This window comes from Anolis carolinensis, unplaced genomic scaffold (genome assembly GCF_035594765.1).
Source record: "Anolis carolinensis isolate JA03-04 unplaced genomic scaffold, rAnoCar3.1.pri scaffold_11, whole genome shotgun sequence".
Classification (NCBI taxonomy): Eukaryota; Metazoa; Chordata; class Lepidosauria; order Squamata; family Dactyloidae; genus Anolis; species Anolis carolinensis.
Window position 1 is genome coordinate 376,807 of NW_026943822.1, and position 14,274 is coordinate 391,080.

At 40.8% G+C, this 14,274-nt stretch overlaps 1 protein-coding gene across 2 annotated transcripts in view; it reads right to left on the reverse strand.

The window, feature by feature from the left end:
• The window catches only part of map2k5 (mitogen-activated protein kinase kinase 5), a 154,082-nt gene that overhangs the window by 107,608 nt on the left and 32,200 nt on the right, over positions 1-14,274 (reverse strand). For both annotated transcript variants that reach the window (XM_062963086.1, XM_062963085.1), the window contains exon 8: positions 4,650-4,714. In XM_062963086.1, the coding sequence (XP_062819156.1) occupies positions 4,650-4,714 (65 nt within the window). The remainder of the gene's footprint in view (positions 1-4,649; positions 4,715-14,274) is intronic.

Below are 14,274 nucleotides of genomic sequence, written 5' to 3' on the forward strand. Positions count from 1 at the left end.
TTCCACGGACATTGCGGTTACAGCGAGCGCCATGAACATGTTTCCCAACCCCTGCCAATGTCCTTCCAAACACTACGGCCCACCACCAAGGAATGCTTTCTTTTGGGGACCATTTCATCCTAGATTGTGCCACAGGCAGGCATCCCAGGGTTCTCAATTGCTGTGGAATTTGCATGACCCCGCCCACTGCCCTTCCCTTTCAAATCTGTCTCCATAACAAAACATACCAGAACTGAGCAGCAACTAAACTTACTGGAGGAGTTTCAGGATTGAGTCCACATGGTGGAAGTTGTCGTTCACCCTGCATCAAGCCAGAGCCCTGTGACTCCTACTGGGGAATGTAGAGGAGTTGTAGTTCACCTACACCCAGAACGCTATGAACCCCAACAATGATGGGTCTGGGCCAAACTTGCCATGCAGACCCGATATGCCCAGATTTGACTACTGGTGGGTTTGGAGGGGAATTGGTCTGGACATTTGGCAGTAGGAGGTACTGGGATTTATAGTTCACCTGCAATGAATGAACACTCCGAACCCCACCGATGCTGGACCAGGACCAAACTTGGCACACAGAGCCCCCGTAAGCAAAAAAGCATATTGGACAAGTTTGGGGGAAAGGGAGTTATAGTTCACCTGCATCTAGAGAAACAGTGACCCCCACCGACAATGGACCGGGACCAAACTTCGCACAGAGAAGCTTCATGATGAACTGAACATACTGCAGGGGTTTGTGGGAATGGGCCTTGATTTTGGGAGTTGTAGTTCACTTGCATCCAAAGAGCACTGAACCCAACCAACAACAGATATGGACCACACTTGGTATACAGAATTAAATTGCCAACTTTGAATACTGGGAGGTTTGGGGAGGACTGACCCACGATTCTGGGAATTGTAGTTCACCCACTCCAAACTGAGAATACCTAACAATCAAAGACAAACAGTGCCTTTCTCAAATGACCCAGGCACCGCTGGGTCCCCGAGCTAGTAAACTTTCTTTATAGACAGCCCTATCTCCATGAAGGGATTCAGGGCAGTTTCCAACAATATGGCAACCATAAAACCATACAAACAGTTACGTCAGAACAAGGCACATTAGACAATATAAACAATCTAACTGTAACTTAATAAACAAAACAATGAAAAAATAAATAAAAAAAATAAAGTAAAACAAAAAACATAAATACAGAAACCCTGATAAAACACACTAAAAATAAAATATAAAACTGAATACACTGGAGTTCCATCAGGCGAGGTTCAACAATCCAATAGTCAGGAATACTAAAATGGACCTAATAACTGTAAAAGGGACGGGCAAGGGATAGTATGTGTATTTTATATAATATTTTATGATTGTGTGTTATTAGCTATGCGGGTAAGGAGAGGCGGGTAAGAAATACAATTGTTGCTGTTGTTATTATGAGGGTCAACACAGGCCCCCAAACTTGTTTACATAACAGTAAAGAGATCTAAAATTTGTCATTTCACGTTTTGTAACATCATCTTTCAAAACAAAACGCCCAAGCCTGCTAAAATGTATCTCAGCATAAGCTTTGTATTTGCAACTATTTTATGAATACAAAACACATGGTGAGATGCATTTTAGCAGGCCTAAAAGTTTTGTTTTGAAAGAAGGTTTACTTCATCATACTTTATCATTCCCTCAGGGTTTCTCTTATGACATTTTATTTTAATTCCTTGTGGGATATTTTTCATCATCACCCTGAAGACTATTAAGAGTGAATAGGACTTAAGTTTGTGCATTATGAAGTAGATAAAGATAAACTTTTGCATTATGAAGGAGACAAAGGGCCTCCCGTCAAGTAGACCACCTCTTTGTTATTGCAACCTTTTACATATTAAAATTAATCATGGTTGTGTATCCGCGGCTTCTTCTGGCAAATAGCTTGGGGAGTTCACAGCAAAATGTTCTAATTGCAGGGTATGCAGGGATTGATTTTTTCCTGGTTGGGACAAGTACATATAAAAGAGGTGAAAAGCAAGAGAGAGAAGAAGAGCGTCAAGGGAGTGGTAAACATAAAAAATGCATTAACTTTCAGGGCCAGTCGGTGCCAAAGAGGTGTAACTGGGGACACTGCGGTGAATACATCACAGGCAAGTTCCTATGGGAAGACGGTGCTCTTCTTTCAAATGTCCTGGCCTCAAGCAGCTTAAAAGATGGCCAGACTGGCAAAGGACAAGGGCGGTCTCCAAGACGGTGAAGGAAATTCAAAAATAGTAAAGGCATGCACCGTATGCTGTGAAGCGGCTGAGAACTTAATGTTTGACGGCACAAATGTTTTATCATGGGGTTTTGTTAGTAAGATTTGTCCAGAGGGGAGTTGCTTTGCCTTCCTCTGAGGCTGAGAGAGTATTTACAGTATTTATTTATTTATTTACAGAATGTATATTCCGCCCTTCTTTCTCACCCCGAAGGGGACTCAGGGCAGATCACATTACACATATAAGGCAAACATTCAATGCCTTAACATAGAACAAAGACAGAGACAAACGCAGGCTCCGAGCTGGCCTCGAACTCATGACCTCTTGGTCAGAGTGATTTGTTGTAGCTGGCTGCAGCTGGCTGCTCACCAGCCTGCGCCACAGCCCGATTATCACCTTCATTTCAGCTCCATGAATCATTGTTGGAAGAGACCACATGGGCCATCATATACAACCTCCTGCCATGAGGAAAAGCACCATCAAAGCACCCCTGAGAGATGGCCATCCAGCCTCTGTTTAAAGCCTCCACCATACTCTGAGGCAGAGAGTTCCTCTACTGAACAGCTCTTCTTGTGGTGAGGAAGTTCTTCCTAATGATGTTCAGGTGGAATCTCCTTCCCTGTCACTTGAACCCATGGCTCCATTGAGTCCTAGTCTCCAGGGTAGCAGAAAACAAGCCCTGCTCCCTCTTCCTTAGGACTTCCTTTCAAATATTTCAGCATGGCTCTCATGCCCCCTTCTCTCAATGTCCTTTTCTGGAGGCTAAACAGACCCAGTTCTTTAAACTGCTCCCCAGAGGGATTTTCCATGGTCTCCAGACCTTTGGCCATTGTTTTCGCCCCCCTCTGAACCCCTTCCAGCTTAGAACCAATATCTCCCTTAAATTGTTTTGCCTACAACTGGGCACAGTATTATTTTCCCAGGCAAAGAGGTCTGACCAAAGCAGAAGAGAGGGACTTCATGACTTCCCTTGGTTTGGACACTATCCTCCTTTGGCTACAGCCCAAAATCCCACTGGCTTTTTCAGCTGCTGCATCACATTGCTGGGTCTCCCAAGTCTACCTGGTGGGCTTCCATGGCGGGTCAGGGGCTCGAACCCTGGTCTCCCAACATCCTAGCCTGACACCTCGCGCTCTGCACCACACGGGCTCTCAAACCAGAGACAAAACATGTGAACAGGGGATTCGTTTTGAGATCCAAGGTAGTTATGAAGCCATCTCCCAGGAGCATTCGATACTATGAATGCATCTTAGAAGAGGACTGATTGTAGCAGTTTTTTATTTATCAATTTATTTTAATGATCATATTAACTCAATTTGTTTAATAATCATTACTTGTTTAATTCTCATTTAATTTTTATTATTTGGGTGTTTTTAATTGTACAGTTTTTATAGCTGAGCTACCTTGAGTCTCAATGATGAGATAAAAGTGGTCTTCAACTACTCCTAATTATTATTATTATTATTTTATTATGACACAGCAAACAAGATAGATATGCTGGATTTCACAAAATCACAAGTCGAACACTTCCCAAGTGTCTAGGACTGTGTGATGTATTTTCGGATGATGCGTGCAGATCCCAGCAGGGTGGCCTTTTGCAGTTGGCAGATCGTGATTTTGTTATTATTATTATTATTATTACAGTAGAGTCTCATTTATCCAAGCTAAACGGACCGGCAAAACCTTGGACAAGCGAATATCTTGGATAATAAGGAGGGATTAAGGAAAAGCCTATTAAACATCAAATTAGATTATGATTTTACAAATTAAGCACCAAAACATCATTTTATACAACAAATTTGACAGAAAAAGTAGTTCAATACACAGCAATGTTATGTTGTAATTACTTTATTTACGAATTTCGCACCAAAATATCACAATATATTGAAAACATTGACTACAAAAATGGCTTGGATAATCCAGAAACTTGGATAAGCGAGTGTTGGATAAGTGAGACTCTACTGTATTATTATTAGTAGTAGTAGTAGTATTGGTTTATACTCTACTTCTCATTATTATTACTATCCAGACATCTTTTGGTGCCAGTCAATTGCACCTCAATATATATTGTATAGATAGGCTGAGGAGGAGAAAGGATAGAAACCCAAAATTTAGATCTGACAGTAGGAAAAGAAGGAAAAGATTGCAGATGGATATTGAAAAGACAGTACAGAGATAAAGAGGAAAGTTGTAATGGAGATAGAAAAGTCAGCTGAGGGGAGAACTGACATTTGGGAGCTGTGAGTGATTAAATACGTCAAAGGTTAATGTGCAACCTATTTGTGTATTAATATAAACTTCTATCTGTTTATTCCTTTTGACAACGGTGCCTGGCTGTTCCTGTTAAGTTCTGAGGGTTTGCTCATGAACAGTAAACCCACAAAATAATATAGAGGAGAGAAAGGGTACGGAAAGAGAGAGAGACTCACTTGTAGACGGTCCCTCCGTTGCCGTGACCGAGGATGTCCCGATATCGTATGTCTTGTTCATTCATCTCCACGAGGAAGAAAGAAAAACAAAAGAGATGTCATGCCGTGGATGGAAGTGTCAAGGAAAAGCAACTCTAGGCCATAAACAACCAGCCGTCTGGGTCATTTCAAGTTCAGCTGCAAGAATGAGGAGATCAATACAACATTTGCTGTCCAATTTATAAAAGACAATACCAAGGGACAAAGTGATGGAAAGTTTAATGACAATTTGTTTGCCTGGGTCATTTCATTAAAGTTTGATAAAAGGTGTCAAAATGGAATGATAACATGGCCAGGGAGGAGCAGAGCACGGAAGGGGCTGCCGCGCAAGGCAAAGCCAAGGCCAGACGATAGTCCCAACGGTTCATGCAGCCGGGACAGGCCTCGGGACCTCCATCCCAGACGCTTGAGCAGGCTCCTCGGTTGCCTGGAGAGCGCACAAAAGTACGCAACGGCCTGAGGGTGCGTCCACACTGCAGAATGAAGGCAGCTCAACACCAACCATGCAAGAAGGCCATGGAATCCTGGGAATTGCAGTCTGGCATCAGCACTCTCCGGCAGAGAAGGATAAAGACCTTGCCAAACTATAACTAGCAGGACTGTAGAATCATAGGATCGCAGGCTGGAAGAGGCCACATGGTCCATCTAGTCCCGTGATGGCCAACCTATGACACGTGTGTCAGCACTGACACGCCTAGCCATTTTTGCTGACACGCTGCCGCATGCAGATTGATTGGATGACTAATGTCTTTTGTGGCCAAATCTGGTGTGATTTGGTCCAGTGGTTTTGTTGTTTACTCCATGGGAATTAGGCACATTACATACACACACACACATATATAAAATCATTCTATTATTATTCTATTATTACTATTATATTATTATTATATTATTCATTATTCATGACTACATTGAAACTACAATAGAGAGAAATCAGCGTGGAAATTGCAAGAGGTACCATAGATAGTTGTAAATGAAAATAATGGTAGTAAATAGTTTTTAATTTATTAAATACAGTTATATATTACAAATATATATTTTTTTGTTATTTAAACTACAGTAGAGTCTCACTTATCCAACATAAACGGGCCGGCAGAATGTTGGATAAACCAATATGTTGGATAATAAGGAGGTATTAAGGAAAAGCCTATTAAACATCAAATTAGGTTATGATTTTACAAATGAAGCACCAAAACATCATGTTAGACAACAAATTTGGCAGAAAAAGTAGTTCAATACGCAGTAATGCTATGTAGTAATTACTATATTTACGAATTTAGCACCAAAATATCACGATATATTGAAAACACTGACTACAAAAATGTGTTGGATAATCCAGAATAAGTGAGACTCTACTGTATATATATATTGTGAAATTATGGGTTTTTTTCTCGAAGTGACACGGCACTCAAGTCATGCTAGGTTTTTTGGTGAATTTTGACACACCAAGTGCAAAAGGTTGCCCATCATTGATCTAGTCCAACCCCATTCTGCCTTCATGCAGGAAAAGAACAATCAAAACCCTCCCGACAGATATCAATCCAGCCTCCAAGGAAGAAGCTTCCATCAGACTCTGAGGCAGAGAGTTCCACTACTGAACAGCTCTTATAATCACAAGTTCTTCCTTGTGTTCAACTGGAATTTCCTTTCCTGCTATTTGAACCTATTGCTTCATTGAGCCCCAGTCTCCAGGGCAGCAGGAAAAAAGGCCTGTTCCTCTTCCTTATGACATCCTTTTAAAATTTTAAACAATGTAATCTATTTGTAATCTATTTGAAAGCCACACAAGATGAGCTTAAAATGTTCTCTGCCGTAACTGCAATGCAATGATCCCTGATGCAAGTTCAGGTCTAAAGCTTGGGCAATCTGTGATCATTAGAAGCACAACGGCACAAAAGTGGACTTTATATAAATTGCCTGTTTAGCTTGTTGTAGTCACCTTAACGTATTGAAATTAATTAATGCACAAGGTACGACTATGAATCAAAATTAAGCCTTGTGCTACGGAGTTCTTTTTCCTGAATTAACTTGGGATTTCTTTTTCCTGTTTGACAAAAGCAAGCCAGGAATCAGAAAGCAGTTTCAAGTAATTCTGCCTTTCTTAAAGCACGGTGTTTCCTGACAAGCAATACACCCCAGAAAGCCATGAATCCCAGGCTCATGAATTTAGAAGGCTTTCTTGTTCCAGAGCTACAATTGCTGGAATGTGATCCAAATAAAAACATACGAGGGACACAATCCTGCAAAGTGTTTCCCGAACAAGCCATGAAATCCGGGTGCACGGTCACCAATCACAGCAGGAAAGTTTCCCTGACCAATTCTGAAGTAGGCCACTCACCTGAGTCTACCTTTGCTCAGAAGAGAAAGGTAACAGATTTGCATCCCATGTTTGCACCAAGAAACAAATCCTCTGTGGGGACAGGGACTGCCGTTTTGAGGCTTAATTGTGTGCACTTCAATTCCAGAAGGACATGGGAACACTTTACGAGGGTTGGGGTTTTTTTGCAAAGCACGTTTCCTCATCACCCCACTTCGTTTTAATTTGCTTTTGGTTAAGTGGAGTGAAGCGAATGCCTCTCCACACACACCTGGATCACCAATCTTGAAAAGGTTCATATGGTCTCCCTCAACAGATGAGGACATATACCGTATATACTCGAGTATAAGCCAAGTTTTTCAGCCCTTTTTTAGGACTAAAAAAAAAAACCCTTGGCTTATACTCGGGTCAGGGTCCTGGTTGGCTTATATTTGGGTCGGCTTATACTCGAGTGGAGCCCCGGTGGCAAAGTGCGTTAAACCACTGAGCTGCTGAACGTGCAGGCTGAAAGGTCCCAGGTTCAAACCCCGGGAGCGGCGGGAGCGCCCGCTGTTAGCCCCAGCTCCTGCCAACCTAGCAGTTTGAAAACATGCAAATGTGAGTAGATCAATAGGTACTGCTCCTCTTGGCGGGAAGGTAACGGCGCTCCATGCAGTCATGCCTATGGCTACATGACCTTGGAGGTGTCTACGGACAACGCTGGCTCTTTGGCTTAGAAATGGAAATGAGCACCAACCCCCAGAATCGGACACGATGAGACTTAATGTCAGGGGAAAATCTTTAACTTTTTTTATACTCGAGTATATATGGTACATTAATTATTTTTCTCTATTATTACATTTATTATTTTCCTCTATTTCTTCTTATTATTACAGTGTTCCCTCACAACTTCGCAGTTCACTTTTTGCGGATTTGCTCTTTCGCAGTCTTTCAATAAACTCTAAAATACTATTATAAATAATAAAAATTTCCAATTTACAGCCTAAGGAAGGAGATGCCAAAGGGAGAGAAAAGGAGCCCAAGAGGCAATGGGAGGAGGAGGAGGCGATTTATCAACACACGATTGATTGATAAAGACTGAAAATAGTGTATAACTACTAAAATAATGTATAAATATTAAAATAAATATAGCATCCCTGCTTCACAGATTTTCACTTATTGCAGGTGGTCCTGGAACTTAACCTCCGTGATAAGTGAGGGAACACTGTACACTTATTATTTTACTCTATTATTATTGTTGATATTACATTTTCTTTACTCTATTTTTATTATTAATACATTTATTATTTCACTCTGATACAATTATTGTTACATTTATTATTTTACTCTATTTATTATTACATTTATTCACTGTATTTATTGGTATTATTACATTTATTATTTTAGTCTATTATTATTAAAAGGGTACATGAGCACATTTACATTGAAGAAGATGAGAATAGTGATTTAATCAGAGTTGGACAGTCTTATCTTAAATTACAGTTTTATGTAAATATTCAAAAACTGATGCCTCAATTAATATGATTTTATTATTATCTGTTTTTATTTCTGAAAGTTATCACTTTCAGCTTATACTTGAGTGAATGTTTTCCCAGGTTTTTTTGTGTGGTAAAATTAGGTGCCTTGGCTTATATTTGGGTCGGCTTATACTCGAGTATATATGGTACTCTTCACTCCTAATTTGTAATGCTTGGAAATGATGACGAAGAGGCCACAAAATCTGGACAGCTGCAATTCTCAGGTAGCCCCATGGATGTTTCTGAGGCATTTGGAACCCTAAGTAAATAATAATAATAATAATAATAATAATAATAATAATAATAATAATAATACTAAGGTCAAGGTAAAGGTTTCCCCTGACGTTAAGTCCAGTCGTGACCCACTCTGGGGGTTGGTGCTCATTTCCATTTCTAAGCCGAAGAGCCGGCGTTGTCCGTAGACACCTCCAAGGTCATGTGGCCAACACGACCACATGGAGTGCCTCTACCTTCCCGCCGGAGCAGTACCTATTGATCTACTCACATTTGCATGTTTTCGAACTGCTAGGTTGGTAGGAGCTGGAGCTAACAGCGGGCGCTCATTCCGCTCCTGGGATTTGAACCTGGCACCTTTTGGTCCGCAAGTTCAGCAGCTCAGCACTTTAACACACCGAGCCACCAGGGGCCCCATAATAATACTAATAATATCAAATTACATCTTTCTGTGTCCATGCTGCTCCGTAAACTAACATGGGTCTCACCCTACAGCAAGAAATCAGAAACAACGATATGTAAACTTCCATGTTAGTATGAACTTCTCAGTCAAATGGGAGCACTGGGGAAACCTGCAGCCAAGATGTGCAGATATTCCTCATGGCTGATAAAGCTGGAGGCTTTCCAGGTGTTTTCCTTCTAAGAGAGCTGAAAACAGGACCCAAAAACGCTCCCTCTGGAGACTCAACATTCAAGATGTCACATGAGGTCTTCTATTGGGGCGGGAAGGTTCAGCTCTCCTCGGCCCTGAGAGACCATAAGCAGAAGAGGCTAAGCTCACAATAACTTTATACACAATTATTTTAAATAGTGTTGTGGATGATGTTTGTATACACTGACCAATCAGAAAGCAAAGGTATCCTTCTGGGTCCCTCTGGGAAATGGTGGTGGGATATAAATAAATTATTATTATTATTATATTGACACAGCAAACAAGATAGATATGCTGGATTTCGTATCAAATTATTATTATTATTTTATTGTATGACACAGCAAACAAGATAGATATGCTGGATTTCGTATCAAATTATTATTATTATTTTATTGTATGACACAGCAAACAAGATAGATATGCTGGATTTCTTATTATTACAGTAGAGTCTCGCTTATCCAACATTCACTTATCCAACGTTCTGGATTATCCAATGCATTTTTGTAGTCAATGTTTTCAATACATCGTGATATTTTGGTGCTAAATTCGTAAATACAGTAATTACTATGTAGCATTACTGCATATTGAACTACTTTTTCTGTCAAACGTGTTGTATAACATGATGTTTTGGTGCTTAATTTGTAAAATCATAACCTAATTTGATGTTTAATAGGCTTCTCCTTAATCTCTCCTTGTTATCCAACATATTCGCTTATCCAACGTTCTGCTGGCCCGTTTATGTTGGTTAAGTGAGATTCTACTGTATTATTATTATTATTATTATTATTATTATTATTATTATTATTATTATCCCGGCCACTTGTGGACAATTTTGGATTCCAGAATATTCTGGAAAATGTAATTTTTAAAAAATTGTTTTATTTGATATCTTAATTGGGTTTTAATCGGGATATGACATTTTAATTGATTATATTGCTGTTCAGTGTATTTGTATGAATTTTATATGCTGTACGCCACTTTGAATCCTACCCACGGGAGAAAAGTGAGATAGAAATGAATAATAAAAATAATAATAATAGTAATAATAAGGGGGCGTTCAACTTGTACCTCAATGTTACAGATACAAAACTCAGTTGGCCATCTTAAAGGAACATGTCAAATATATCCATTAACATGCAAAGTAAATATAGGGAAAAGAGGCCTCAATCAAATCCAAATAACTAGAACAGGACTATCAACTTTTCTGAATCAGCCCTTGATTGGCCATTGCTATTAGCAGAAGGAATGGAAAGTGAAAGAGTATCCAATTATGGATCTGTTAATAAAACACTCTTTGTTTGCGTCTGCGGTCTTGGAGAGAATCAGCATGCATCTCTTATAAATCATTAGAAGCAAAAATGCTCAATTAATCCTTATTTGATAAGTAAGGCTCTATCTATCCGGAGCCCAGCCGAGGGCCCTCCCTCCCTCCCTCCCTCCCTCCCTCCCCCCCTCCCTCCCTCCCTCCCCGGCTCCAATCGAAGCTCTAATGGCTTCAGCAGGCAGTCACAGTCTATGAGCAGACAATTGAGGAGATTTAGTAAATCCCACTTTATAGAGCACAGACTAATCGGAAAACACAAGCCAGTCAAATGTTTCTTATGAACTGTTGACATGACATCAATGCTGAATCAATTGGCGGCATTTGCTCTGAGTGACAGAAAAGAAATAAATATTTATATCACATAACCTATATCAATGAACCCAGGCAGAAAGCTATTTCTAACCTGTCAATATTTGATTATTTTGAAGAATCGTATCCCCTTCCTTTTAATGATTAATATGAATTCCTTATTAAACCTAAGTGGAGGCTATCAGGGGAAAAATGTCTTTATTAATGCTTGCAAGCAGGAGGGCAAAAACAACGTGGGATGCAGAAAGACATCCGTTGTACTAGAATGGGCCCTCAGCCACCAAACGGTAAAACAGACAGACAAGAACCACGCAAGATGCAAACAGTGACACTCTCGATAGCCTGGCACGGGCGCTGAAGAGAGGAACAAGATCCTCCTCTCCCCAGGGAGAAACGTTCAACGTCTTTGTTGAAGTGGGAATGATTGTATATAGAGTTGTTTAAATGTAATTGAGTCATGGTTGTGCAATGTGGGCTGAAGATTGCATCATACACTGTGTGCTGCCTATTATACCAGTGCGTAAAGGGTTAAGCTTGGATTGCATCAGACAGCAGAGGATGAGATAAATAGCCTCTACTTCCTATCTCTGTCCCTTCCCATGTGTGCCTGCGTGACAGCTGTGTATTGTCTTGTGGAATTCCGTTCGTAAGTAAACAATTTGATAGATAACCGAAGACTGCAGCGTTGTTATTCATCCAGAGCTTCTTCGTCAGTGACTTCTGCTGTGTGTGCCTAGCAAAGCCACTCTGATAGTCTTTTGCCTACAAGGGAGTTTGAGCACCACGGGATATGCAAAGCCTTGATGTTCCTCCTCGGCACCAAATGCAGGGCTATGTATCCGCTCCAGAACCTCACCTCCGCCAAGATGAACTAAACCACCTAAACTGGGCTCTACAGGCCAATGGATTCTCCACCACAGACATCAGAAGAGCGACAAGGCCAAGAACAAGCCATGGAAGTCAAGACAAAGATCCACCCAGAGGAAAGGCGTTCTTACCAGACATCAAGGGAGCCACTGACTGCATAGGCAAACTGATGAAGAAGCACAACCTACAAACTATCTACAGACCTACAAAGAAAATCCAACCAATGCTACGGTCAGCGAAGGACAAGAGGGATCTTCTCCCCTCTGCAGGAGTCTACCGGATTCCATGCAGCTGTGGACAAGTATACATAGGGACCCCCAAGTATAAGCCGAGGGGGGCTTTTTCAGTCTTAAAAAGAGGGCTGAAAAACTAGGCTTATACTCGAGTATATACAGTATGTCTTTTAGGGGTCCTCAAACTTTTTAAGCCGAGGGCCGGTCCACAATCCTTCAGACTTTTGAGGGGCCAGATTATCATTTAAAAAAAAAATACAAACCAATTCCGATGCACACTGCATATGTCTTATTTGTAGTGCAAAACAACAACAATGAAAGAACAATACAATATTTAAAAATAAAAACAATTTTAACCAACATACATTTATCAGGATTTCAAAGGGAAGTGTGGTCCTGCTTCCGGCCAATGAGATAGTCAAGTTAATTAGGATTGTTGTTGTTGTTGTTGTTGTTGTTGTTGTTGTGTGCCTTCAAGTCATTTCAGACTTTGGGCGAGCCTAAGTCTAAAATTTATTTATTATTTATTTACTGCATTTATTTACTACATTTGTATCACACCCTTCTGACCCCAAAGGGGACTCAGAGTGGCTTACAAATTATATGTACATACAATATATTATATTATTAGCATAGCACAATATTAGCATTATATATTACTATATTGAACTATACCACTATACTGTAATATTATTAGTAATATTATATATAATATAGAATATATAATTAATATTATTATATGGTATTATTATTTGTGTTTTATTGTATTACATTATAATATTATTATCAATATTATATGTAGATACAACATATTATATTATAAAACTGAGGGCGGGGGCCAGGTAAATGACCTTGGAGGGCCGCATCCGGCCCCGGGCCTTACTTTGGAGACCCCTGTGTTAGATTATCTTATTATTTTTTTAATAAAAAGAAAAACTGTCCCTCCGTATTCCAGGCCGAAGTGCACTTAAGAAAGGGAACTGAAATCCATATGGCAAAGTTGTATTTAAACCATTCTGGCGGCCGACAAGGAAGGCTTTGGGGCAGGGGACACTGGGGGCCGGGGGGGGGGGCTGCCATCCATTAAGAGCGCAATGTTACAGGTGATTCGCTGAAGGACAAGCGTGAAGACCTGCTTTTATCTTCCTGACACGCTCAACTACAACTACTTGATTCATGAAATGCCAATGAGGCTTGGAGAGGTCACTGTGTGAAGGCACTGAATACGCATCTGAGATAATTAAGATTTCAGCCTTCGGAACAGAGAAGGGAAGTGAACAGCAGTTAAGAAAATCAATAAGAGTCTTTTATTTGCAGTGACACCGATGTCTCAGTCAATAGCCTCTAATAGGCAGGCTTGATCGCGGCGGACAGGCGCCTGCCTCCAAGGCTATCAGAGGGCTTTCACCATGACAAACATTAAAACTTATTTATGTGGCTATTGAAGAATCCCGCTGCCTTGCAGGTACTTTCATTTAGCGGTGTATATTTAAAGTCATTACGCTACTTTGGGCCTGCCTGCCTGCTTGAATCAAAGCCGGCCAAGAAGGACTTGCCCCGCGGTGTTTATTTGCCCATCAATTGCACGGATCTTGCATTCAATTGCCGATGCCGAGCGCGGCCAGGAGGCCTCCCCCCACTCCGCCTTTGTGCAGAGGAAACGTACAACCAAGTGGAGGGGAGGGGCTAAAAAACCCCACAAGTAAAACGTACTTTCCGTGGCCACTTTTCGTGATTTGGCAGCATGTGTGTTTGCACCCCTGCGTAAAGCTCCAACAAGCCAGAAATCCTATTTTGCTATTCAAAATTGATTATGTTCTCTTCCCTGATCGGAGGCGGCGGAATGAAGAAGGGTGCGAGATGCACTTCAATCTATTTGGAGCTAAATCTGATTAGCGTGTTTTGAGAAAAGGGAAGTAAATTGGCGTGCCAACCCCAATCAATCAGGGCCGGGGACTCCTCCACAACACAAGTCCTTCTCAGCCTGTCCTCGACTTTATTAAAAGAGTGCTTTACTAATAAGTAGGCAGGAGGCATCCGAGAGGCCTGCTTGCATTTTGCATTCATTCAAGCCCAGCGTACCCCCCCAACATAATAATAATAATAATAATAATAATAATAATAATAATTTTT